Source organism: Moschus berezovskii, chromosome 4 (genome assembly GCF_049115385.1).
Source record: "Moschus berezovskii isolate FMDL1 chromosome 4, NW_MosBer_1.0, whole genome shotgun sequence".
NCBI classification, from domain to species: domain Eukaryota; kingdom Metazoa; phylum Chordata; class Mammalia; order Artiodactyla; family Moschidae; genus Moschus; species Moschus berezovskii.
In genome coordinates this window covers 3,656,368-3,683,848 of record NC_142463.1, presented here as the reverse complement: position 1 = coordinate 3,683,848, position 27,481 = coordinate 3,656,368, and the positions used below count along the sequence as shown (strand labels likewise).

Genomic DNA, 27,481 nt, shown 5'->3' with positions numbered 1-27,481 from the left:
AAAAAAAAAAAAAAAAAATTAACACACACACAGCATTAGAGTAATGCCACCGAATCTTCTCTGTCACAACTTTCTTTTCATGCTTTAATTAAGGCATTGGTCCCACAACAGTGCACCAAGATTAAGGGATTTTGCTTCCTTCTAACTAGTTTGTCAGAAGCTTTAGAAAAAGAAAATCAGCTCAAAATCTATTTCAGGAGGTTGGGGGCGGGGGGGATGAAAAAGCTGGATTCTTGTTTCTTCTCCATACACAGGCTTTCCATCTAAAGTCATGCTTAATACAGAGGCGGGAAAAGGAACCGAGCGGAAGTATACAGGGCAGCTGTGAAGTCGGGGGTTATTTTCTAGCTCGTACACTTGCCTGAAAGAGGCATAGCGTGAGGCTCCAGGGGGAGGCTGAGTCTATAGGAACGCTCACATAAATGCCAGCAGTGGGCAGCGGTTACGCAGCGTTCCGAGTGTACGATGGGATCGCCCGGAGACGAAGAGGGTCAGGTCCACAGACACATGTAGCACCATATTGACGGGTTACGCGGCAGAGGCTTCCTCCCAAGCCCGGGTGTAAATCAAAGCATGAAACGGTACAGTGCGAGCGAGTCTACACCCAGAGCTCCTACAAAGACGACCGGCAATGGCTGACTCCTTCTTCTTCAAGAGGTATGTGTCGCTGGTCGGCCACACCTAGGTCCCCATCGCGGCGATAACTCCGGGCTGCTTGATGGGCACTGGGCGGGGTGGGGCGTGGGGAGGGGGTGAGGGCAGAAGCAAGAAGAGCGGGGAGAAGGCACATCACTGACCGAGAGAATACCACGTTCCTCGTGGAAAGGGCCCACGGCCTCTGGCTTTCGCCACCAGTCCCACCCTTCAGCTCGTTTCCATCAGCGGCTGCCCTGGAGATTCCTGGCCTGGACTCTGGGGTTCTCTGTGCCCTCTGAGCCCTTTCTATCTCCTGGCATCACTCACCTGGCCGTGAAGCAAATCCAACACTCCCTTCGGCACTGGCCCCAGACTCCCTGTGTAGCTGTGTGACTTTATTATCAATCAAGTTGCCTAACATGATACAGCTATCAGATGGCCTTGCTATCAACTTTATTATTTAGAGGAAGCAAGACTACACAAGATAAATAGACTACACAGAGGCTTCCCAGGTGGCGCTAGTGGTAAAGAACCTGCCTGCCTGTGCAGGAGACAAGAGACCCAGGTTCCGTCTCTGGGTCAGGCAGATCCCCTGGAGGAGGGCATGGCAACCCACTCCAGTACTCTTGCCTGGAGAAGCCCATGGACAGAGGAGCCTGGTGGGCTCCAATCCATTGTGTCACACAGAGTCAGACACGACTGAAGCCACTTAGCACACAGACTATATAGAGGTTGTTAATAATTTTTCATTACATTATTTTCCCAATAATCATTTCTGTTATAATATTTATGAATAACAGAAACCTAGTAATATTTTTTTTTTTTTTTTTTAGCCACCAGGGTGGCATGTGGGATCTTAGTTCCCAACCAGGGGTTGACCCCACAGCCTCTGGAGTCTTAACCACGGGACTGCCAGGGAAGTCCCAGCAGCTTAAGCATATTTCTTAAGGGTGAGGAGTGGTTAGCCATTTATTTCCTCATTGGCAAAATTACAAGTATGCTTTTAGGAAATAATAATAACTCAGAAAATGAATACTATGCATTTTATTTGTACAACTTCCTCATCTGAAAATCCATTTTACCTTCTTTTTCCAATCTATCAGCATCATTATCATTAAACATCTTTAAAAGATGAATGCTTGGCCTGGATCCTTTATTTACAAAAACCATGAACACAAGATCAGAATCACTTACCAGGAGGGCAAACCTTTTCACATTCATCCTGTGAATTAAATCTGTTTTCGTTTCCACCGCAGCCTCCATACCAGAATCTGGCGCAGTTTTCAGTTACGGAATCATAGTACCACTTTAATACAAACTCTCTGCAAGTTCCGCCGTCCTTTGGCAACTTACATATATCTTGAGGAACAAGATGGGAAAGAGGATTAATGCGGATGTGTAAGTGACTCTGCTCCTCGCACGAGGAGCTGAAGATCTAATCCCAGTGCTGTCAGAGAAAGAAAGCAGAAGCGTTTCCAGAAGGAAAAATTCCTTTTCCTCCCAGAGCCTCCATCTCCTTACTCTCAGGGGGACATAATAATCACCTACAGCTTCGAGAGCAATAAATACAATCCTACAAATAAAAGGGCTTCACAGACTGCACTTGGAATCGCAAATGTTGGCAACTATTATCGGATGATTTCAGATGAAATGAACTTGTTTTCCCCTTTCCAATCACTGAGTCAGTTAGTCTACGGTTCTTTCAATGATCAACCCCCAGAGAAGCAACCTAAATTTTAGAACCTTGGAGTTTTCTACTCCTTGGCAAAATAGCAATTAAATTCTGTCAGAACATTGTTCAAAAACAAGACTCTCCATTTCACTACAAGCCAAGTTGATGAAACACAAAAGTCAAAGTGGGAAAAGAAAACCCTTTATGAGTACGTGCGTATATGCATACAAGTGTATGTGTGTAGCTGCTAACTTTGTGATCAGCCAAAGTTAACAAGCCAAAAGAAGTGCTGACACTGATGTAAAACTCACGACAGCGAAAATGTCACCTAGTAAAACGATGTTGAAGACAGAGAAGCGTTCTTTTGCCAGTTAAGGAAGTCTTTCATGTTTTGAATGCATTTTAAATGCATGCTTCTGATACAGCCCAGCTGCAGAGTGAAAGCTACAGTTTCCACCATGCCTGGAGAGAAAAGTCTACAGTTCACACACAGTAAAACTTCTGTTTACAGAGGTTTTTGGCAAACTCTAGATCGGGCTGGGAGAGAGACGCATTAATATTAATATCAACTGTTATCTGAAAATTTGAAAATCGTAAAACAAAGCCCCTGGAGTGGACAACACTACTTGTTTATGTAACTAACATGTGTGACTCACTGCTCCTGCCTCCACATACACACACACACCAGGCTCACATCTCCGGGGGCCTTCTCCCCAGCTGCAGAGGTGGCAGGGGTTGTGAGCTTCGGCAAATGCTGGTTGATACCAAGAAGTTAAAGGAAAGACCCGGGTCTTCAGGTAGAAAACCAAAGCTTGGGTCGGCCATAATGGACCAGACTCACAGGCACAGGATTGAAGCTCAGAATTGGTCTAAGACACTGCCTGGTGACTCTGGGGAGGCTGTCAGCCCTGCAGGAGGAAGGTGGCCCGCAATTACAGAATCTCCGAGTTGCAGACTTCAGAAGCCCAGAAGGCCAGCTGCCCAGAGCTGTCTGAAGACCTGAGGAGGCCAGGATAAAGTGATGACAACTCACAAAACCAATGCTCCTCCTCTTATAAGTGCCAACACTGGGGGAGAAGGCCTGGTTTTAAGGAAAGAGGGATCTGAGCAAAGCAAGACCATTCAGCCACCAACACACATCCCCTGTTCAGCAGTGGGTCCCCATTAGTGTGGGAACCTGGCCAAATGGTCACCTCATCCCCTCCTCTTTCTTCCCGACAGCATCCCCCAGGGGCCCAGGTTGGTTCCACGTTGTTATTCCAAGTGCATCCCGTCCTGGCCAACCATATTTAGCTCTTTAGGTTCTACTCCACTGTGCTCTTCTGAAGCAGATAAAAGTCTTCCCAGACCCGAGGATGCCCAGCCTGCAGGCAGCCCTGCAGTAGGACACTGTTCCCTGACCCACTGGCCTGTCCAGTTTCCTTTGATCTTCACCTCGCTCACCAGCACTAAACCACAGCTCTTGCATTCTACATCCTTTATTCCAGCAGGAGTCGCTGCCAAGACCTGTAAGGTTTACTAATGAAACATCAGGACGCGACCACTCTGGACACACAGACACTTGACGAAGTAAGGGAAATAAATTAACATGGGCCTCAGTAGTATCTAAAGACAAAATCCTGGGATTCTCCATTTTTTTAATTAATTTTTATTGGAGTATAGTTGCTTTGCAATGTTGCATTAGTTTCTACTGTACAGCAAAGTGAATCCGCTATATATACATATTTGTTGCGTCTAACTCTTTCGCAACCCCATGGACATGTAGCCTGCCAGGGTCCTCTGTCCACAGAATTTCTGGGCAAGTATACTGGAGTGGGTAGCCCTTTCCTTCTCTAGGGGATCTTCCCCACCCAGAGATCAAACCCTGAAAAACATGAATATGAAAGTCACTCAGTCGTGTCTGATTCTTTGTGACCCCATAGACTATACAGTCCATGGAATTCTCCAGGCCAGAATACTGGAGTGGGTAGCCTTTCCCTTCTCCAGGGGATCTTCCCAACCCAAGGATCGAAGCTGGGTCTCCCGCATTGCAGGCAGATCCTTTACCATCTGAGCCACCAGGGAAGCCACAGATTACGTATATCTCTTTTTTGAATTTCCTTCCCATTTAGGTCACCACAGAGCACCAAGTGGAGTTCCATAGTAGGCGCTGAGCTATACAGTAGGTTCTCAAGCATCAAAATGGAGGTTTTATGCTCTAACATTTTTCTGTATGTTCTGAATTCTTCACAATGAGTATCTATTGTTTCATTTCTAGAAAGAGGCATCTAAAACTGAAAACATGTTAAACTGGAAAATCTTGTCTTTATCAGTTGAGATTTCTAGTGTCTAAAAGTAGCATTTTTAAAGGCGTCATCTTTGACATTTTCCAAGCCAGCAAGTTACCAATATTTAAGTACTTCCTTAAGCAGAATTGTGGGGGCTAAGAGGAGTAGAAAGTGTTTATGGTGCAGATATAAATATGTGCAGTTATTTTCCTTATTAGTTTAATGGCTTCAAAACAAGAAGGTTTAATTGCCTTCGGACCAGACATTGTTGACATGATGTAAAGTGCTTCCAAACCTCTGAAGCAGATACAATTGACTGGAATGAATGAAACTTTCCCACGTCTATATTTTGAGTATTGACTCAGAATTACCAAGGAAATATTTTCTGCATTTTTGAGTTTATTCTGAATGTAGTTGTAGCTGTATGTTAAATGTAGTTCCAGGTCTTGACCTATAGAGTTTCATTTCATAAGACTTCTATGCTTCACAGCAAAAAATCTGCCAAATGCCCTTGGGGACCGCTCATGATTCAAACGTGGTAGCTGACTTAGCTACCTTCTCAGGCAGCAATGAACACACTGCCTTAAAGACGGCTGTGTCTCTTCAACCAAGGAGAGAAAGTGTGTGTAGCTATTTAATGTACCTCAACTTGAGGGGTTAAGTTTTAGTTCTTTAAATTATTAACAACATAAAGTCATATATTTTCCACATCACATCATTTTATGGCAGCCAACGCTATATATTCATGATGGAACACACAAATACTGGATTTCATCAAATCTAAGATACCTTAATTTTATGATGCCTTATTGTTTTATATTCCACTAAATAAGAGAAAATGCTGCCAATAAGACACAACATGTCATCAACTTCAAGTCACATTTCCATTTTGGAAGTACTACAATGGGAAAATTTGTGCATCTTAGAATACATAAAATAAGCAAAACATTGGTAAACTTATTTCCTTCCAAGCAGTGTAACTGACCCAGAAATGCCTGCTCAGACAAAACATGGTCATTTCTAAAGACTGCTAATTTCTAGAGTAACTAAAATGAATGCTACAGGTTTTGTTAGTTATTTGACTGCCTTTTGCTCTGAAACATGTCTTCATACATAGGTAGGTCAATAATTTAGGATTCATTCTATAATACTATAAAAAGCAAATTTTCTGAGGTTTTTTTTCTTGCTGTTTAAAACCTTCAGAGTCTTTGCTTTACTAATCATATGCATATAAAATATCTCTCCAAGGCTTCTTCAGCCAAAAATAAGAGGAGGAGGAGGAGAGATGGTGACAGAAACCTAAAACAAATGACAGTGTCCTCAAAACCAGGAGGAACAAAGCACGCTACAAAAAATGCCTAGCGTAGTCTGTGCTTTTTTTAAGACTGTGATAATCACTGAAATATTCATTTGCTGCTGCTGCTAAGTCACTTCAGTCGTGTCCGACTCTGTGCGACCCCATAGACGGAAGCCCACCAGGCTCCCCCGTCCCTGGGATTCTCCAGGCAAGAACACTGGAGTGGGTTGCCATCTCCTTCTCCAATGTGTGAAAGTGAAAAGTGAAAGTAAAGTCGCTGAGTCGTGTCCGACCCTTAGCGACCCCACGGACTGCAGCCTACCAGGCTCCTCCATCCATGGGATTTTCTAGGCAAGAGTACTGGAGTGGCTGGCCATTGCCTTCTCCGGAAATATTCATTTATTTGCTACTAAATGCCATTTTCAGGCAGCAAACGCATCCCAGAAAAGTGGGTGTGTTTCTTTAGATGCTGAGAAAAGCAAAAAGCGGCCGGGGATTTTTTTCTTTTCACGGGGCTTGTTATATTTTGTTGAGAAAAATATATATATTAACCATTTAAAATGGAATCACGGGGCTTCCCTGGTGGTCCAGTGGTTAAGAATCTGCCTGCCAATCAAGAGGACTTGGGTTCAATCCCCAGTCGGTGAAAGCTGCACATAGCACGGAGCAACTAAACCCAGCACCACAGCTCCTGAAGGCCACACACCTAGAGCCTGTGCTCCGCAACTAGAAGCCACCGCAATGAGCAGCCCACACATCGCAAGGAAGGATAGACCCCCACACGCCGCAGCTAGAGAAAGCCCACGCATAGCAATTAAGACCCAGTGCAGCCAGAGGTGAATAAATGCGGCTTAAATAAAATGCAACAGAGTGGAACCATGTAGTACTGCAAAGCCTGGAATCCTCAATGTTAGTGACGAGGCTATTGGTCTGCTGCTGTGGTCAACCTTCGTCTCAAACTGATGCCTTATTCACACTCCATCTCACACTGATGCCACACCTCACACTCCACGCAAAACAGGGCCAGGCCTCATCAGGGGAGACAAAGAACCCTTTCGCTCGGGTGTCCTCACGTCCTGGGCCCGTGTCACACTTCCAGTAAAGAAGCATCTACTAAATGTGAACCTCCAAAGCGGGCGAACATTAACAAACGCCAACGAAAACTCAGGCATTAGTACCGTCCAGCCTTCCTCCCCTCACTGGACGCCATGGATCAGAGGCTTGTTCATGTCACAGGATTTTGGCCCACAGATTCCTGCACAGAGTCAAACACTGGTCACCATGTTCCCCAAACCCAGAGTGGTTAACTATGACAAAATTCAGTTCCTAAAGACAGAATCAAAACCTAGTAAATCTTTTATTCATGAGGTAAAAAAGACACACACACACAAGTGTCCAGCATTTACTATACAAGAAAGGGCCACATCTCTGCAAGCACAAACCACGTTTCTAGGGAACTGGCACTGCACAAAACAAAAAGAATCAAACTGTATTCATGTTCACATATAAATGCTAGCTTTAAAACTGATACTTGCCTGAACTGTCTAGAAAATACAGGTTTGCAGAAAGAATGCATTTTGTGGCAACTGACATTTAGACGTGAAATATACATATAACTATGGAGGAAGAATACAGTTACTGTACTTGTAAAGTTACTTATAAACAATGATTTGTTGTTATTCCTTTTTCCAAAACATGAATATTGTTAAAATGTTTTACCCCCTGGGGAAATTTCTAAAATGCCTTAATTATATGGGAGAGGGGAAGGGAGGCATTGGGAGGGAGGAAAGCAAGCTTCCATCTCCTCACCTGTTTACACATTTTGAATTTATACATTCTAAAGTAAATACCCAATTAATTCAAGTCAAGAAGAGCTTTCAAGATGGGGTATGTGTGTGTGTGCATGCATGTAACTCCATATGTTCATGAGCAAATGTTTACTAAGTGACTTCTCCAGGAACAGCACTGTTTTGTTACTTGTGGGCTAGAGATCAGTTACGCAGAAGCTTGTTAAGAAGAGCAAGTAATTTATACTTTCACACTGACTTGAATCACTGGGGGGAAATATACATACATGTGCATGCACGCACACGCACACACACACACACACACGTGAAACAGCATTCAGGTCCTGGGGCTGAGGGTTCTGTACAGGTCAGAAGGAAGGAGAAAGGTTTTGGGTTCATACAAATATAACTACCAGTCATCACCTTGAAAGACACACAAGCCCCAGTTTTAACATCTCTTTTCTCTCTGTCACATGAAGAAAGGGGACCTAAGTGTTGAAGGTGTGGATTGAGAATACCTTCCTACGTCTGAATCTGTGACTCAGCCTTAAAAAACAAGACAGCCCAGCAAGATGCCCGTTTAAAGATTGTGTTGTTTATATTAACTCAACACTGTTTACATATTCTTATCCCTTCTGGACCTCACGTAAGAAGACCAAACACATACCCAAACCTCACTGTGCTGTTTATTCCTAATTATTTTCTCTCAATGAAGCATCAAATTTGCTAGAAGTTTCGCCTTCCCCACACTCTATGAGGGGTGAAGTTGCCGACCAGTGGCAACAATATGCACAGACCTCAGGGACTCTGAAGCCAGAATGTCATCGGTCCTGACCCCTGGCTTTGGTGAGATCCTAGTGGGTCCCTTATGGCTTCTCTGAACTCAAGCACCATACTGGGTGGGCTAGGGGCTGCAGAGACCCCCAGAGCAAAGACAAAAGCTGATCCATGGTCCCTTGATTATGAGCAGAAATCAAAGGGGTTGAAAAAACTTTAATTTGAAAAGATACATGCACCTCAGTGTTCACTGCAGCACTATTTACAACAGCCAGGACATGGAAGCAACCTAAGTGTCCATCAGCAGAGAAACAGATAAAGAAGACGTGGTGTACGCGTACAATGTAACACGACTCAGCCCCCCAAAAAGAATGAAAGAGTGCCATTTGCAGCAGCATGGATGGACCTAGAGATGATCTCACTAAGTGAATTAAGTCAGAGAAGTAGAAATACAGTATGATTTTATATCATATATTTATACTTTATCCATTCATATGTGGAATCTAAAATATGACATAAATGAACTTCTGAAACAGAAACAGACTTACAGACATAGAAAAGAAGCCCACAAACCCGATGGGCATCAAAGGGGAAAGGAGGCAGGGGAGGAGAGATGGACTAGGAGTCTGAGATTAGCAGGTACAAACTGCTATATATAAAACAGATAAGTAAGATGCTTCTGTTTAGCACAGGGAACTATATTCAATATAGTATAATAACCCATAAGGAAAACTATATATTTATATCAGAGTCACTTTGCTGTACCTCAGAAACTGACACAGCATTATAAACTGCAATCCAACTATACTTCAATAACTTCAAATATACATACTTCAATAATATACTTCAAAAAAACAGAGGCATTGAGACTTCAGTTTTCTCCTACATCTCAAACCATCATGCCACATCCTTACTGACGCAGAGTCGGACACGACTGAGTGACTGAACTGAACTGAAAAGTCATAACATTGAAAGTTTTTATAAAGTTTTTTAACACAACTCTTAAGAAGTTGAAACTTAATCACCCAATGTAACATGAATTTCTGAATTATTCCCATAAATGTATATCAGGAAAGAACTTAGAAAGGCCATAAGCCTGAAAAACACCTGGCTATCTGATACTGGGAAAGATTGAGGGCAAGAGGAGAAGGGGGCGACAGAGGATGAGATGGCTGGATGGCGTCACTGACTCGATGGACATGTTGGAGCGAGCTGCGGGGGACAGTGTAGAGAGGGGCCTGGCGTGCTTCTGTTCACGGGGTCACAAGAGTCAGACACGACTCAGCAGCTGAATAACAGCCTCTCAGTTCAGTTCAGTTCAGTCGCTCAGTCGTGTCCGACTCTTTGCGACCTCAATCACAGACCAATTCCTAAACTTGTTTCCAAATACAAACTATTTTGAAACATGTTGCAGTTTTATAAGTAGTTGGTTTGTTGACCCTTATTAAACATCTATGTATGTAATAGTTTCATAATTTCTGTATTGATTTCATTATCTTCTCTCTAATAACTCCTTATGTCAACAGTCATTATGGGTTATGGCTGAATTAAGATGACAGATAAATGTGAAAATACAGATGTAGATATACACATGTATACTTGGACAGGGGAAAGTCCATCAATGTAATAAAATACTATTTTAGTAACAGACAAGACTCCTCCAGAAACAACAAAAAGACTCAAGTTCTATACTTCCAAGCAGGCCCAGAGAGATGGAGGTGTGGAGGAGGAAACCACCCAGTTTCACTTAAACACAGATGAGCTAGGATACAGACTCTACAAAAAGGGTGAGGTGGAGAAACAAGGATCATTTTAAAATTTACAATGGAGAGTAAAATGGGGACTCCTCACTGACAGCTCACAAACGGAGCGTGCTGCTGCTTCTGATGACACAGGACAAAGTGGGAAAGCACGGCTGCTTTTCCATCTAGGATCTACAAAAGCAGCTCAGCACCCAAGAAATGCCTTTCACCCTAACCCATAACAGAAACAAACTTTGTAAAGAAACACACCTTCCTCCTCCTGACTGGGGCAAATTGGTTGTTGTTGTTCAGTGGCTAAATCCTGTCCAACTCTTTGCAACCCCAGGGACTGCAGCACACCAGGCTTCCCTGTCCTTCACCGTCTCCCAGAGTTTGCTCAGACTCATGTCCATTGAGTCAGTGATGCCATCCAACCATCTCATCCTCTGGAGTCAACGTACTAATTTCAAAACTAACAAACTGTTCCCATAATTAGTGGAAACCCTTTGCTTTGGGGTCTATAAACCAATAAGAAATCTAAATCCCATGGAATTTTGACTGTGGAATTAAACCAATATCTTTGGCAGAATACTCTTAAAGCAAAGCATATTGGCCATTTCAATAACTGGTTTCCCACAGATGAACAATCACAGCTCACGTTCCCCTGGAGGAGAGGTTATGGGTTGCCCAGAGTTCCACTGCCCAGGAACAAAAACAAGAAACAGCTGTCACTTGCAGAAACACATCTAACTTGTCACGGATTTCACATTGAACGTGCATACGCTCGGCTCAGGCCCAAGAGAAGGGCAGGCTAGATTAAGCCAGGGTATATGCTGAGGAAACTGGGACCAGAGCATCGATCCTGTGGGTCACTTCCAAACCCCCGAATTTCATGGATTCCAAACTGAGCTGTCTCGTGTTCTTCTGAGTAGTTTCTTATTAAATTAAATCACTGGGTGGATGAAACCCTATGCCTTGCTGCGTCACAGACCACAAATAAACGCTCAAGTCCCAAGATGAGGCACCGGGGAAATGACTAAAGGGCTCATGAGTTCCTGGCTACAGTCCCCCAAAGCCTCCCTCGGTCAGCTTTTCCTAAGGACATCGGGACAGGCAAGGTAAGTCATCATTTGGAACTTGGAATATGGAAGTTAAGACCAGGATGGACAACACAGAGCCACTTTGGAACACTCTCCACACAAGTCACTCCTGGTCTGAGAATTCGAACCCCAGCAGATTAAACTGTTTGGAAGAATTCTTTTTTTTTAATAGTATAATTTACTGGACTTTCTCCTTTTAAGTATGAATGGGCCGTGGAGTTCTGCTTTTACCTCTGCTTTTGTTTTTAATGTTTGGCCTTGCCACATAGCACGTGGGATCTTAGCTTCCCAACCAGGGATCAAACTCATGCCCCCTGCCATGGAAAGATGAGTCTTAACCACGGGCCTGCCAGCATAGTCCCAAGAATGCTTTCTTAGTTCTGCAACGCACCTAAGATTTTCAGCGGCTCACCTGCTTTACTCCCAGCCAACCGGTCTGCGCTCACCACTAGATTGACGGTTGCACTAGATGCTGATCGCTCTGTTTGCGGAGGTGGAGGCTGAATTTTCTCTGAAAAAGAAAAAGATTCACCCCTAGTAAGTAACTCGGAAAAGTAAGAGACTGAGGCAGGCTTGATTTTCTGGATCACGTTTTAGGTGAGGGTTGGCCACTGAAGCACAGCCCCAAGAAGTCTCTACACACACTTCAGTCTGTTGGCTGCACATCTGATTCATTTCAACAAGCAAACAGAGAAAACCTCTGAACTTGGAACAGGTCTTCACAGTTTCCTCTCCTGTTTCTGTCCTAGGAAATAGAGCTCTGGGGCTAAATGGTCTTTGGACTCACATCTTTCTGCGCTGCTTGGTAACAGATGAGAATTGCCCATCATCACTCAGAGTTCCTTGATGTGAATGACACTGGCCCAGGAGAAAAGAGTGGGAGCCTCCCCGGCCACGTCCCAGCAGCAGCCAGGGTGGAGAAGAGTCAGGGTTAAGGGGGGATCCAGGAGAACGTGGGGGGTGGAGTATGAGTACTGAACACAGACCAGGAAAGCATGCAGGGCAAACCCCGGGACAGCACAGGAGCCACGGGGCCCACACAGCAGAGGGCAGAGCAGACAACCGTGGGCCAAGGGGCAGGGCACGCCGGTGCCCTTTGTGCAGGGCTGCGGACATCCCGTGGTCCTGGGATGGTGCAACTCCAAGGGCTCCCTGGTTACTCCCTACGGAGAGCGACTCAGGGTGTTTTCCGTTCACTGGACATGGAAACGTGCTCAGGCATGGCAGGTGGCTGAGACCCAGCCAGGTTTTGCGGGCATAGTTTTCCTCCCTGGGAAGGGGCTACACTCAGGCCCCATGGATCAGGTTTCCCCCATCAAGTAACCCAGGACCCCAAAGACAGGGTAATAGTTCATAAGGAACCCCGGTTTCCATTTTGTTAATTTATCAAGTTCGGTATAAGCAGGATGAGCAGGATCTCGTTGTAACCTTGTTGCTGTTTTTGAGGACAAGGCCCAGGGAATCAGAATTGTTCCCTTGACTGCCCCATTTGCTATCCTGTGCAGAGAGGGGTACCAACTCCTTACGGCGACCTTGCACTTACTCGTGCTGAAGCTGCCTTGGTAGATGGCTCTGACCTGAGACCTCAGGGAGCAGGTCACCGTGACGTGGTAAGTCTGCCCGGGGAGCAGGCCCCCGACGACACGGTCCGTGACAGTGAGGTTCTGCTTCAGAACCACAGCCTGATCGTGGGCCGAGGTGACGGTGAGGTTGTACAAGTAAGGGCTGGGGGGCTCGGGCCTCTCCCAGTGCAGCTTGGCGCTGTTCTCTGTGACCTCGGACACGTGGACCTCGCGAGGTGCCTTCACTGCAGAACAGAGCAGAGTGTAGACAGCATGAGATTCAGCATACAACCCTAGGGCTTCCCTGGTAGCACAGCGGATAAGAATCCGCCTGTCAGTGCAAGAGACACAGGTTCGACCCCGGGTCCGGGAAGATCCCACATGCCGAGGGGCTGCTAAACTGGTGCGCCGCAACTACTGAAGGCCGTGCACCTAGAGCCCGTGCTCTGCACAGAGAAGCCACCGCAGTGAGAAGCCACCATAGCTCAAGGGGAGCCCCTGCTCGCTGCAGAATAGCCCTGGCATCAGTGAAGACCCAGCACAGACAAAATTAAATGAACACACAATTTTAAAAATGATCTTCATCAAAAAAAATATTTAAAAAATTAATCGATAAAAAGGGAAACCCTAAACGACTGTAACACATAGGCCAGAGATGAAATCTGAAAGAGATGGACCAGTAGACAGTTGATCTGAAGCTTAGGGGAGGCAGAGGAATAATTTCTCATTTAAGCTCCTGAGAAAGACTGACACTGTAATTACCAGCATATGCAAAATGTGGAATTCACAGTAATCAAAAGTCTCACTATCCACCCACCAGTATAAAACTACCTTTTCTTTCTTCTGCTGAAAATCTAGTTAAGAAGATACTTTGAAAATGCAGGGTCCAGCGTGCTTAATCTGAAATCTTCAAGACAGAATAAGCCCCATAATTTACAGTCTATTAAATATACATCATGGAATTTCAGGGCATGACCTGAAATTCTTTTAAGGCATCCCTGCTCTCTCTCTGTTCATAAAATGAAGACAATGTCCACTTTTTCAAGAGCACATACATCCTGCCTTCACTTTTCAACTCAGTTTGTGACTCCAAAGGAACATCTAAGTGTCTTCTTTGAGAGAAAAAAGCCCACCTGCCCCTGAACATCTAATCTGGCCTGGAATGTACTCTTCCCCAGGGCGGTACCAGCATGCAATCCAGCCTGCGGGGACAGATGGATGGTCTGACTCTAACTTTCCTCTTCGCTAAACGAAACACCCCAAGGTAACCACAGCACAAACCTTGGGCTTCCTTTCTGTGGGTACAAGCTTCACAGCGGGGACAAGGCTTGTAACTGCAAAGCTCCATTCAGAACTTTGGGGGTCATATCCTAAGGGAGGGAGGTCTAGCTCCAGAACTAAAGCCTAGAAACATCTTTTTCACTGCCTAAGAGCTGACAACAGGCTTTATCCTTCTCTCACTCCCTCAGTGGGGTCTAAAACTCTACATCGGCTTAGAACTTCTCCCTTTAGCCTAAGACAACTGCATCTCCAGCTGGGGTGGAGGATGGCCACATGTTAAATCCTGGAGAGAATGGATCACTCCTGAGCTCACCTGATGCAGGCGTGGGGTTAGGGTGGGGAGTGGGAGAAAAGGCAGCAGAGGCAGAGCGATTTCACTTGCTCTTTGCATGGAACTTATCAGCCTCACTGGGTGTGGGGTGGGGGAAAGAAAGATTGTTTTTGAATATAGAAAATAAGTGATGTTCTGGTAATTCCATGCTCAGATCAGCACCTTTCAAGATACAGTATCTAGATGTCAGATCCCAAATCAAGGACTGCGTCTAATTGCTTTGTAACAGGCTCCGGGGACAAGCCCTGGACACAATAAATGAGAACAGCACAAGCTGGCAGCTTTCTTACCCACGGGCTTAGCAGTGGCGGGCCTGCTGGCAGCCAGTTTGGCTGCCTGGGGCCTGGGGGCCTCAGACCTCGTGGCCATGGATCTGGCAGCAGCGGGCGGTCTGGCAGGGGCAGGTTTGGCTGCTGCAGGCTTCGCGGCCACTGCAGGTCTGGCTGTGGCTGTCTTTGCAGCCTCAGGCCTGGCAGCCACAGGTTTGGTGGCCATGGGCTTTGCAGCCTCAGCCTTGGTGGCCACAGGTTTGGCAGCTTCAGTCTTGGTGGCCATGGGCTTGGCACTGTCAGCCATGGCCACAGGTTTGGCAGTTTCAGTCCTGGTGGCCTCGATCTTGGTGGCCACAGGTTTGGCAGCTTCAGTCTTGGTGGCCATGGGCTTGGCACTGTCAGCCACAGCCACAGGTTTGGCAGTTTCAGTCCTGGTGGCCTCGATCTTGGTGGCCACAGGTTTCGCAGCTTCAGTCTTGGTGGCCATGGGCTTGGCACTGTCAGCCACGGCCACAGGTTTGGCAGTTTCAGTCCTGGTGGCCTCGATCTTGGTGGCCACAGGTTTCGCAGCTTCAGTGGCCTCGATCTTGGTGGCCACGGATCTCCCAGCCGCAGGTCTCGTGGCAGCTGGCTTTGAGGCTGGGAGGTTCACCACTGTTACTGGTTTGGTGGTGGTGATCAGCGGCTTTGTTGTGGTCACCAGCTTGGATGTAGGACTTGAAGTAACATTATTTGGAACATTTCTGTTAAAATACATTGAATGTTATTTTGACTTGTACATATTCTCTCCTGTCGTTTAAAACAAAGACATAATTCCATGTGCTATGTAAAATTCGCTCTCTCAGCAAAACGCACGCAGTAGTTTATACATATTACATGCAATATTACATAAATAAATTTGTTCTTTTAGGATCTGTGCCACAGAAAAGACACTAAACAGCATATAAATAGAATTATTAAAAGTGAAACCTCAATTGTACTATAAATATACTTGTCGTCTTATTTTCAATTTATAAAATAAAACCAGGGAGAGAGTAAAGAAACAAAAATAAATATTGTGATTATAATAATACTTATCAATAATGAATAATAAGCATAAAATAATATTTAAATAATACTCTAAATTCCAGGAGATAGTGGAGCACAGAGAAGCCTGGCATGTCACAATCCACAGGGTCAGAAAGAGTTAGGCATGACTTAGCAACTGAAAAACGACAAACTAATTATAAAAACTGACGAAAAACACACCAAAAACCAAGATCACTCAGCAGCTACTCTCATTACACGAAGGCGTCCACTCAACAAGATGCTGTGTTGAGCTGGAAAACTGTAAAGTCACATGCAAGTTCAGTCCCAGTCTGCACTGTGTATTTCTGTTTGTGCTAATTTGCGTGTGTGTGGTTGTTTCTCTCACAATTTCCTGATTTATTCTGAATCCTTAAAGAAAGTAACAACATAACCAGCAGACACGACAACACAAACCCAATTTTGTTCACTTCTTGCCCCGAGATGAACATTACTGTTTCCTGCAAGTGTCATGCTATGTGGCATACACAGTGCATTTTGCTCATGTTGATATCATAAAACTTCAAACACCAGGTTGCTTTGTTCATTCTGCTTTCCTAAAGATAAAGTTGAGCCAACGTGATGGAATATTCGAGGGAAATTAGACATACTGTATTAAAAGGCTGGAAAAATAGAACCTGTGGACTGAGATCAAGCAGGATGAGTGTCACAGCACCAGAGGAGGGCCACTGTTGCATTAGGAATGATTCTCAACTTACCAGGCTTACCAGGCTTTTTACCCTTACGGCAGAAAATGAAGAGGAATTAAGAGCCTCTCGATGAAAGGGAAAGAGGAGAGTGAAAAATTTGGCTTAAAACTCAATATTCAGAAAACCAAGATCATGGCATCTGGTCCCATCACTTCATGGCAAACAGATGGGGAAACAGTGATAGCCTTTATTTTGGGGGGCTCCAAAATCACTGCAGACACTTTCTCCTTGGAAGAAAAGCTATGACAAACCTGGTCAGCATGTTAAAAAGCAGAGACATTACTTTGCTGACAAAGGTCCATCTAGTCAAAGCTATGGTTTTTCCAGTAGTCATGTATGGATGTGAGAGTTGGACCATAGAGAAGACTGAGCGATATAGAATTGATGCTTTTGAACTGTGGGGTTGGAGAAGACTCTTGAGAGTCCTTTGGACTGCAAAGAGATCCTAAGGATTTCCTAAAGGAAATCAGTCCTGAATATTCATTGGAAGGACTGATGCTGAAGCTGAAGCTCCAATACTTTGGCCACCTCATGTGAAGAACTGACTCATTAGAAAAGACCCTGATGCTGAGAAAGATTGAGGGCAGGAGAAGAAGGGGACGACAGAGGATGAGATGGTTGGATGGCATCACCGACTCAATGGACATGAGTTTGAGCAAATTCTGGGAGTTGGTGATGGACGGGGAAGCCTGTCGTGCTGCAGTCCATGGGGTTGCAGAGAGACACGACTGAGCAACTGAACTGAACTGAGGCTGACATAAAGCGCTCCCTTTGTGGACAGAGGCAAGAGCTGAAGGAGTTAAGGGGTGCAGAGAGAAGTACGAAAGGGTGGTAGGAAGAGGCCACCTGGGGGTCAGCCAGGAGAAGCCAGAAAGTCACTTTGCAAGGCCAGTTCGAATCTGCAACTCATTTGGACTCAACAGTCAAAACCTGCCTTTTCCCCAAAGTGTGACACCCCATCCTCTCTTGGGGGGCGTGAACTGCTGGCACAGGGCTTGGCCCCAGTTCCTGTCACCATGTCCCCCTTTTGCAGCCCCCACCGTCACACGGCCACACTGCCCTCCTCTCTGCTCCTGGATGTGGCATCACCGATAGCGCTGGACATGAGGCCGCAGAGCACATGCCAAGTGGCCAGCGTCGCTGTGAGCACCACAGCCCTGCCTGCCTCCCAACCCCTCACGGCTCTCTCCAGGAGGCCACACACGCTGCCTCCTTCCACCACCACCGTCACCTGTGCTAGCACAGCATCAATCCTTCTAAGAAGACTGGAGTCCATTTTTCGCTTCACATGTCTAACAAGTCCATTTTTCACTTCACGTGTCGAACCCTTCTATAAGAAATCACTGCACACCAGTCAGATTGTTGGGACGTATGGCCCAGTGGCCCACCTTTCTCTGTACCCATGCTCTTAACAGTGTGATGTGGCAGGCCTCCCCAACAGGTCCAGCTCCCTACTCTTGAATCTAGCAAGGCTGGCTTCGGACAGGCTTTGGCCAGTAGAGCGGAGCACAGGTGACAGTGTGCCAGCTCCAGCCTGGGCCTCAGTGGGGCTTGCCCACTTCCATCTTCTCTCTTGGAACCCTGCCCAGTCTCCTTGGGCACAAATCCAGGCTTGCCACGTAGAGCAGAGACGAGTGACCCATGTCAGACCACCCTAGACCCTCAGTCCACAGCCAACCAGCAGCTGATCACAAGCATGTAAATGAGCCCCTTAGAGGCCAGAAGAACTGCCCAGCTGAGCCCAAACCAAACCCACCAGCCCACAGAATTGCAAATTAAGTAGCTGTCATTGTCAGCCACTAAGTTTCAGGTCGTTTGTCACACAGCAGAAACGAACAGAGACAACAGGTTCTTCTCCTGAAATGCCCCACGTGACCTTCGGGAGGTCCCATTTTCTGGACTTCAGCATCCTCACCCCATAAAGTTATCTGTGGCTAGAGTGCCCCGGAGCACTCCAGCTTCGGAGACGCTTATTATGATCACTTACATTTGTTTGTAACCAAACTGCACGAGATTCTTTGCTGGTTGGTCTGCTTGGAACCAATCACACTGTTTCCTGATATCTGGGGACAGGTAGAAAGCATCTTTACCTGGAGAAAAAAAAAAAATTAAATGCATGTGAACGACAGACAAATAAAAATTACTCTGCTGAGGAGTTAACGGACCACACTGTAAGTAGTCCATCAGTACTCGCTGGATTAATTCACTCTTCCAGATGATCTAAACCCAGTGATTTGAAACACGACACGTAAGGGTCCTCAGTCCATAAGGCGTCTTAAATCAGTATCCTCTATTTGGCAATATTTGGGTGATTAGGTTAAAGGTAACATTTACTCAGTGTGCAGGAAGACACGAATAGAAGAGAAATCAAGTACAGAGCTAAGCAAGCTCCAAGCTCTTGAACATCAAATCAGAATCAACATTTACAATGTTGACATTACTGTCAACATTTTCTCAATGCTATTTAACGAGGCTTCTGTTTTAAACTTCTGAAGACAGGCATAGTGACCCCTGTGTGAACTTGCTGGCCTAGCTTTGCTTTACATTTTTTTCCCCTAAAATTTTATGGGTAGGGGGGCCAGTGTATACTTTATAAAGCTCCTTTGTTTATAAGACTTTCCTGTGCTGACTCTGGCCAAGGCAGTGGTGAATGATACACCTCCTCCACGATGTGTGGTCTACGGGGACCACAGAACCAGAAATGAATGACAAGAGGCCATGTAACAGATGCAGTAAGTACAGCATCCAGATTAATGATGCTGCAGCCTTGGGCGTGGGGAGCATCCTGCTGAGAAGGGGCACATGGAAGGAATTTTTGAAGATGAACATGGATTCGCTGCTGAAGCAGGGTGGAAAGCATTTCAAGGATGGAGAGCCACAACAGCAAAGGCTCGGAAGCAGCCAAGTGTGGGGTTAGGGGCCAAGATCAGATCAACTCTGCTCCTTCTAGAAGCTTCCCTGGTCCCCCTCGGGACACACTTCAATGTGACATACCAGCATACTTAAATGTGCACTTGACCCCTGTGCCCACCTCAGCCATTAACCCCCAGGAGCACAGTCTGTGGCTGGGAGAAACCTGGTCAAGTCTGGTTGAACAAACAAGTGAAAGAAGGCAGGATTCCCATCTGTGTCCGCTGCAACCCCAGCTCCTACCAGTGTGTCTGGGATGCGGGAGACGCCAATAGACACCAGATGAATGAATGGACAAGCCGACATGGGCACACTAGCTATCGTTCCCAAACCCACGGGCCCGTCCCCGGAGTTGAGGGCACACAGGACTCACTGCTGACGAAGGACGGCAGCAGCCTCCCAAAGCGCATTAGGGGCTCCTCATTGAGCTCAGTTGACTTGTCCACCAGCTTGAAGAAGACATCGTTGGGTTCGCTGGCAGAGCCGTACAGCTCCTTGACGTTCACCTTCCTGCCAATGCCCAGGATCACGAAGAAGTAGCCTCTGCACTTGGCCTGCAGGATGGCTCTCTGGGCCTCCTCCAGCTGCTGCTTCTGCACCTCGCCCGTCAGCATCAGCACCACGATCTTCAGGTCCCGGGGATTGGGCGCGCTTTCGAAGATGTTCTTGATGGTGTAGTCGATGGCACGGCCCAAGGCCCTGGTCCCCTGCAGCTGGGTCATCCTGCTGCCAAGGAAGGCCAGCAGCTTCTCCTTGGAGCCATAGTCGGTCAGGGAGAACTCCACCTTCACAGGTGGCACGCTGGCGTTGCCTGCTGCCTCGTAAGGTGCGTGCTGCACCACCGCCACGCGGGCGAAGTGCTGGGAGGCCTTGGGGTCCGGGCTCACGTCCAGCTGCCGGACCAGGTACTCGATGTACTTCCTCATCTCATTGAACTGGAACGGGGTGGTGGACTCGGAGCTATCTAAGATGAAAGCCACGTCGATGTCCACGTCGCTGCCTGCTGCCCTCCGGTCTCTGAAGGAAGGCCTCCAGCTGCCGAACCCACAGGACGGGTCGATGTTGCAGATGTCTAGAAAGAAGCGCGGCAGCCCGTTTATTCTGTCACTCTCAGAGTGAGAAGCTGCACGTCAGCCTGCAGGGGGTCTGGGGTCATTAAAACTGTCACATAATGTAGAAACCTGTGTGTATACCTTGCTGACATTATTGTGGCCAGATTTCAGTTTTTCATCACCTAACATTTACCAGGGGAAACTAATCAGCAAGCTAAAATCCTTTTTAATATGGCTTTGGGTTCGATCGCCGGGTCAGGAAGATCCCCTGGAGAAGGGCATAGCAACCCACTCCAGTATTCTTGCCTGGAGAATCCCACAGACAGAGGAGCTTGGTGGGCTACAGCCCATGGGGTCACAAAGAGTCAGACACGACTGAGCAACTAACACTTAATCAAAGAGTGGAAAGAGGGGCGAAGGAAAGAAAAACACCTTAGTTCTCTGCCGCTCCTTGAAGAGTGTTTTCCAGAAAGTCACAGAGCCAGGTTATTAAATTCTGGACTCCAAGGTCAAAACACAGGTGGAGCCCACTTGCTCCTTTACTGCCTATGGAACCCAATGCTCTCCTAACAGAGACAAGCTCTGTTTTGGGGGAGTCAGCTTCAAGCATGGAAACTACAGACGCAGCATTTGCACTGGGAAATACAGGGCCATGTGAATCTTCGTTTAACTCGGGTTTTCTGTACAGATGATGAGTATTTACTCAGCGTCCCCCTGTGGATGGTATGTTTCGCAATTGCAGCTGGACAGGCTTTCCTCTGGGAGAAGCACCTTACCCAAGCAGACGTGACAGGTCAGGACATTCCTCAAGAAGTCCGTGAGGTCTCCGCCAGCAGGAAGGACAAGGGCATGTCCCACTGCTGTGTTGTTGATCTGGTTTAAACAAAAAGAAACGTTCAGGAGGAATATACTGGATGTTACCATTTGAGAATACAGCTGAATAAAACATTAGAGTCACATCAATTAAATAGCTTCTCTTTCTTAGGAAGCGGGGTTAGGAAGGAAGGCACTGATTATAATAGAAAAGCATAGATTTTCTTCCATCGAGATGAGCTGGAGTTCAAACCCCTCTCCTGCACTCTCTGCTGGACCTGAAGCAAAGTTATTTAACTTCTCTGGAATTCACTTTCCTCTGCTGCAATCTGGGATTAATGGTAGATTTCTATGAAGTTATTTGGAGGATTAAATTAGGTAATGAAGCTAAAGTGTCTGGTATAGCCTCCAGCAAACAGCAGGGACCTCAATGTTAACTGTTATTTCTAGCAACAATAATAGCAACTAGCCAGTGTTGGCTCCATCCCTCTTTCATGTGCCCAGGTCCAGAAAGGGATTTAAGAACAAAACAAGCAATCACTTCCAGAAGATTCAAGAAGTCCTGGCCATCACAGCCTCTGACACATCATCAGTAATGATTTTTTATTTTGTGAATAACTGAATGAATGAATAGTTGACTGCCTGAAACCATCCTTTTGAGAAACACGCATGGTGGCACTTCCCTAGTGGCCAGTGGTTAAGCATCTGCCTGCCAATGCAGAGGGACTCAGGTCCAATCCCTGGTCCAGGAAGATCCCACGTGCCTCAGGGCAACTAAACCTGTGTGCCACAGCTACTGAGCCTGTGCGCCGAGAGCCCGTGCTCTGCAGCAAAAGAAGCCAACGCAATGAGAAGCCCGAGAACTGCAACTAGAGAGAGCCGGTGCGCAGCGGCAAAGACCCAGTGACGCCAATAAATACACAGACAAAAAGGAACACGCAAGGCTCTGGATCCCTTGTGCACACATGAGACCCTGATAGGAACATACAGCTGGTAAACCCAAGGCAGAGACCCAAACCCAATACGTGGTGCTCAAACTGGCCTGAAGTTTGGCAGAACAAACCCTGAGAGACGGCACCAGTGACCCAACTCTCCCTGGCTGACGTGGCAGTGATAAAACCATAGCACGCTTGGTTTGGAAGGGAAGATGATAGAGACCAGCTCACCCCTCTGTATCTGTTGCAGCTGAGCAGCCTGAGCCACAGAGAGGTAAGGGGAGTTACTTTCAGTGACTTGAAGCCAGAAGGTGACTGAACTAAAACTAAAGCCAAGATCCTGGTCCCACTGTTTACCTTCGTGACCATCATCCACCCATCCTGGACAGCACAACCAGCATCGGCATTGAGCAAAGATTAATTGACTGATTAATCAATTATTTTATATATATATATATATATATACACCATTATAATAATTATACAAGTTATTTAAGCAAATGACAAGGGAGTACTTAGCTGCTTCACGGGTGGAAACTAAAGTTTCCTTGTTCTTTGTTTAAATGACTTGTTTAATTGTTAGATGGCAACCTGGCTGAGAAACCTGAAAGGGATGCAGTCTGGGGCTGGCTCACTGATGTCCCTGGGGGAGGGAGGGCTCGCAGGGTCAGCCTGGGAGCATCTCTTACAAGATTCGAGGAGGGACCCGGTGGGAATCAGTCATAGGCACTTGGATGTCCCGCTAGCACCAGAGCCATCAGGCTGTTCTAGAAATCCCAGCAGGGATACCAGCCTCATCGAGATGCTGTGAGAAGCTATGGGGTACAAACCAGTCTCAGACTTGGGCACGCATGTGCCTGAGTGCCTTCTCAGAGCCCAAGATGCCCGGAACACAGACCTGTAGGGCGTTGATCAGCTGCCGGTCCTCCTGGCTTGTGAGGAACAAGGGTGTGATCCCGGCATCTGAGAGCTTGAGCACAGCCTCCCGGAGCTGCGGGGACGCCCTCGTGGGCCTATTGCTGAAGAACACCGCCACCTTCCTCATCAGGAACCCATTTCGCACCCGCTTAAATGTGTTTCTAGCCACGAAGGACATGGCAGTTTCCAGGCTCTGCTGCTTGGAGGTCAGCGACACCTGCAGGTTCTTGATCTTGTCCAGGAGGACGGACTTCTTCTTGGAGTCGGCAAAACGGATCTCCGTGGTGACCTCGTTGTTGTAGGTGACCACGGCCACGCGGGCCCCCCGCGGGCAGTTGCTCTCGGCGATGGCCAGGTCGTCCAGAACCTTGAGGACCACCTCCCTCATCCGGCTGAATGTGTCCTGGGTGACCCCCTCGGAGGTGTCCAAGGCGAAGGCCAGCTCCGTTGGGAAGACAGGGCACTCCAGGGGCCCTGTGAGAAGTCCGGGGTTGGGGGTGGGTTTCACAGACACACTACTTACTGGAAAAGGGGTCTTCTGCTTCCCTCAGAAGGAAGTCCAGTCATTAAGATAACTTACCGTAACAGCAAGCTGGAAAAGAACAAAGAGGAGCGTGAAAGCCACGTCCACCGGGTACAGATTCCACACGCAAGAGTAAAAGCGCGGTGCAGACAGCAGGAAATGGCGTACTTACGGCATTTATCTTTGATGCTCTGGACCAGCGCGCATTGCTGAAAAAGGGAAGGAGAGAAGATGTAAGAGGGTGGACGGGGGGCTCACGGGCAAGGGCTCGTGCAGCGCGCATGCAACTTACGTCCATCGAGTCGCCTCTACTGCCTTTGTAACCCTGCAAAACAAGGACGGGCAGCTGAGACCTCACACACGTGCAGGTGTGGAGCGTGCCACAGAGGAAGAGCCCGGGCCCACGGACACACGGCAGAGGAAGTGAGGTGGTCCCTGGCTGGCCTTGATCGTCCACAGGCTCTCCCTCCAAATTTGACTTAACTGCTCCAGGAGCAAAAGAGAGACAGAAGTATCTCCAGTGGAGGTTAACAGCCCCGCACCCTGGAAACCAGGATGCTCACCCCAAATCAGGGTAAACCACACATTTGAGCTTGAGTCTAAACGCCACTTTTCCCAGGAGAACAGATCTGCCTTTCCCCCCAACTCCACCCCTAGGCTTCCCATGTCCTGTCGCAGGAGGGACACCCAGGAGTCAACAGAGCTACCTTGAGGCTCCAGGTCTGAGCATCCTGGCTGGATTCCACTCCCAGGATACACCCATGGCTGCCCTCAACATCTCATCCCAGTGTGTGGCTGCCGAGGGTCAGGCTGTCCTCTCGTGGGCTAGCCAGCATCTTTCCATCCAGCTGCGCCTGCTCGCCTCCCACTGTCACTGGACTAACCACCGCCTGTTAAAGGCTCCCCTCAGTTAAACCCCTGACTCCGCCTCTTCTCCTGGGTTCAACCAGCCCAACCCTTTAACCTGTTCTTTCAGGGATATCTTCCTCCCTGCGTTATCTCCCCCACTCTTCTTTGAACTTCATCACTTTCAGCGTCAGGAGACAGTACCAGGAGAAATTCAAGCAGGGAAACAAAGACATTTGTAATGAAGGATGTGTAAGGGCTGGAGAAGGGCACCCTCATGGTTCCAGGTGACAGGCCGCTAGTGGAGTGACGTTATAGTCCCCCACTTGGGGACTTTATAGCCCTAAGGGAATCTCCTCCAAACCGAGATCTATACTAAACTTCCTCAAGATGCAATCAAGAGGTATGCACTCTATACAAACGTCAAAACCTACACTAGGACATTTTAAAGGCAACTTACAATACGCCCTGGATTACAGAATCTCGCATGAAATTTGCTTTACCACTGTCTTGGTACTCTAAAATTCCAAACGTCTTTTCTTCATTGTGATATCAAAAAGGGAACTGGTTAAAAAGCATATAAACAACAAAAATGCAGACAACTCTTCTGTAAGGAAAGGAGATAGTGGAAAGTGTTCAAGGACCTCGTGTAAGGCTCCCAGCCCTCAGGCAGCTTGACTGGGACGGGTAGGTACTTACAGATGGCCCTGGGTAACCGGGGTCTCCCTTCTGTCCAGCTATCCCTGGAGGTCCTGAGTTTCCCTAGAAGCAGAATAAGCATGGCTCAGTTGTGACAGAGAATGGAGAATTCTCAGTTCCTACAGTGGGACGGGATGGTAGACGTGATCTTGTCCAACGTCCCCCATCACCAAGAGGAATCTCTCATTTCAAGAGACCTTCAGTGTAGGGACAGGTGGCCCTAACAAAACAAAGTGCACCTCCCCAAACTCTGCTCTCTGGCAGGTCAAGGGGAGAAGATGCTGGCCTGAGCACCTTTAATAAGACCACTTTGGATGTATGAGAAATCAGTAACTGACAAATCATGAGCTCACTCTTCGAATGTAGAGAACCAATCCAATGTTTTCAAACTCCATCATGAGCAGTAAATGATCTAGTTTGTATGTCCTCAGTGAGCAAATTAACAGGATAATGATGATGAATTTAACTGTATTTTAAGCTAAAAAAAAAAACCTGTTAGAAGCCTTTCCCTGTTTCTAGGTTACAAATTGCTAACCCAAGACTCAGTGCAATCTTAAGAGGATGAGTAAACATCTACTAGGGAGAAAAATACACAACCAAAAGTAGCTTAAGAAAGAGGAGTCTTATCACAATGGGGAGATGAGGGAACACATGGTTCAGTCTTGTTCGACCCTAGCCTGGAGCCCTGGTGAACACTTTGTGCATCTCATGAGATCCTGTCTGCAACACCCAGTGGGCATGGCTGACTGTGTCCACACAGACTTTCAACGTCACTCATTCTGAGGCCTGAGTCCCCCGGTGCCATGCATGGAGTGGACCGTGGACTAGTGACCCTCGAGATGTATCAGAGGAGGGCGCTCTCCAGGCCTCCCTGCAAGGGGAGCATCACCAAAGGGAGATGGCACTGACCCAACTGCAGGGGGTCAGGAGGGCGTCCGTCCAGGGTTAGGGGTCCTCTACTCCCACCCCGACGACCTCCAGTCGGGTTACAAGTGAAGAAGCGTAACTCTGAAAGAAGCAAGGAGTCTTCAGGGTTCAGGCCTGCTGCCACGAAGGATCTGGTTCTCCACCTTCAGCCAAGGGGCAGGCAAACTTACCCTTCTGCCTCTGATGCCTTTGGGTCCTGGTGGTCCATCTGTCCCTGGCTCACCAGGATTGCCCTGGGAAGACAGCCAGGAAGAAGCACATTAAGCTCTGGGGTGGCAAGTCCAGCTGAGGGTCCCTGGGGACCTCCGAACACTTTCCAATGGATTTGGCTGGACTTTGATGAACTTTTCCACTGAGTTACCAGTGCAGACTTAGTCTAAGCTTACTGAACTTAGAATTCACATTAATGACAGCATTATATAGATTATAACATCTTAAGGTTTATATTTGGTTGCATTGTCATTTCATTTAATCCTCACAAGCACCACGTCAAGTGCATATTGTCATCTTCATCTGACTGATGAGGGAGGGTCTTGGAGAAGTAGGGTCTTTCCCACGGTCACTCAGTTCGTGTCTGACCCAAGACTAGACCCAAGATATGGCAATCTTCAGCCATGGTCCCATCAGACTCTTTCAAAACAAAGAAGATGTTTACCTACTAGGGGAATGCTTACCTTTGGACCTGGGTATCCAGGGAATCCTCTTTCTCCCTATAAAAGATAAATAAGTGACTCAATATTTGGGTCCCAACTTAAAATCATCTAACATAAATTATTCTCAAGCAAAAAAAAAAAAAATAGATCCATAGTGTCACCAAGAGAAAAAGTTCACCATATTACAATTAAATTTTGCAAAATAAATCTTTAAAACTACAACATGTCAGAAGTCAAGGATCCTCATCAGATACATACTTTCTTGCCTGGGCGTCCTTCACCACCAACCCCATCTCGCCCATCATCTCCCTGAAAGAATGGAAAGACAGACAGCATTACCGCAGGAGCCCGTGCCAGGCACTCCACGACCTACTTTGTCTAAAGCCCTGAGCAGTGAGACAGGTAAAGGTAGAAATAATGGAAAGATAGCATTACCACAGGAGCCCTGCCAGGTGCTCCACGACTTTCTTTGTCTACAGCCCTGGGCAATGAGTCAGGTCAAGGTAGAAAGACTGGAAAGAACATCGCCGCAGGAGTCTGCGCCAGGTGCTCCATGCCTTTCTTTGTCTAAAGCCCTGGGCAGTGAGTCAGGTCAAGGTACGGTTCAGGGAGAAGTTCCTACACTCACCCACCCTTCAGTGTGAACCGGACCATGTCTATAGGTGGGTGAGCTTCGTGGACTACAGTGTAAGAAACTGCTACAAGC

The 27,481-nt window shown here is 47.1% G+C and overlaps 1 protein-coding gene across 2 annotated transcripts in view; it reads right to left on the bottom strand.

Moving 5' to 3' along the window:
• Window positions 1–597: 597 nt before the first annotated feature.
• Window positions 598–27,481, bottom strand: part of COL6A3 (collagen type VI alpha 3 chain) — an 89,992-nt gene continuing 63,108 nt past the window's right edge. For both annotated transcript variants that reach the window (XM_055404098.2, XM_088835094.1), the window contains exons 28-43: window positions 27,034–27,084; window positions 26,797–26,832; window positions 26,293–26,355; window positions 25,196–25,258; window positions 23,943–23,975; window positions 23,823–23,859; window positions 23,708–23,719; window positions 23,108–23,601; window positions 21,238–21,334; window positions 19,783–20,481; window positions 18,487–18,589; window positions 14,743–15,467; window positions 12,822–13,085; window positions 11,691–11,789; window positions 1,831–1,995; window positions 598–725 (exon numbers count right to left, since the gene is read on the bottom strand). In XM_055404098.2, coding sequence (XP_055260073.2) covers window positions 682–725; window positions 1,831–1,995; window positions 11,691–11,789; window positions 12,822–13,085; window positions 14,743–15,467; window positions 18,487–18,589; window positions 19,783–20,481; window positions 21,238–21,334; window positions 23,108–23,601; window positions 23,708–23,719; window positions 23,823–23,859; window positions 23,943–23,975; window positions 25,196–25,258; window positions 26,293–26,355; window positions 26,797–26,832; window positions 27,034–27,084 — 2,985 coding nt within the window. In that variant the 3' untranslated portion in view covers window positions 598–681. The remainder of the gene's footprint in view (window positions 726–1,830; window positions 1,996–11,690; window positions 11,790–12,821; window positions 13,086–14,742; window positions 15,468–18,486; window positions 18,590–19,782; window positions 20,482–21,237; window positions 21,335–23,107; window positions 23,602–23,707; window positions 23,720–23,822; window positions 23,860–23,942; window positions 23,976–25,195; window positions 25,259–26,292; window positions 26,356–26,796; window positions 26,833–27,033; window positions 27,085–27,481) is intronic.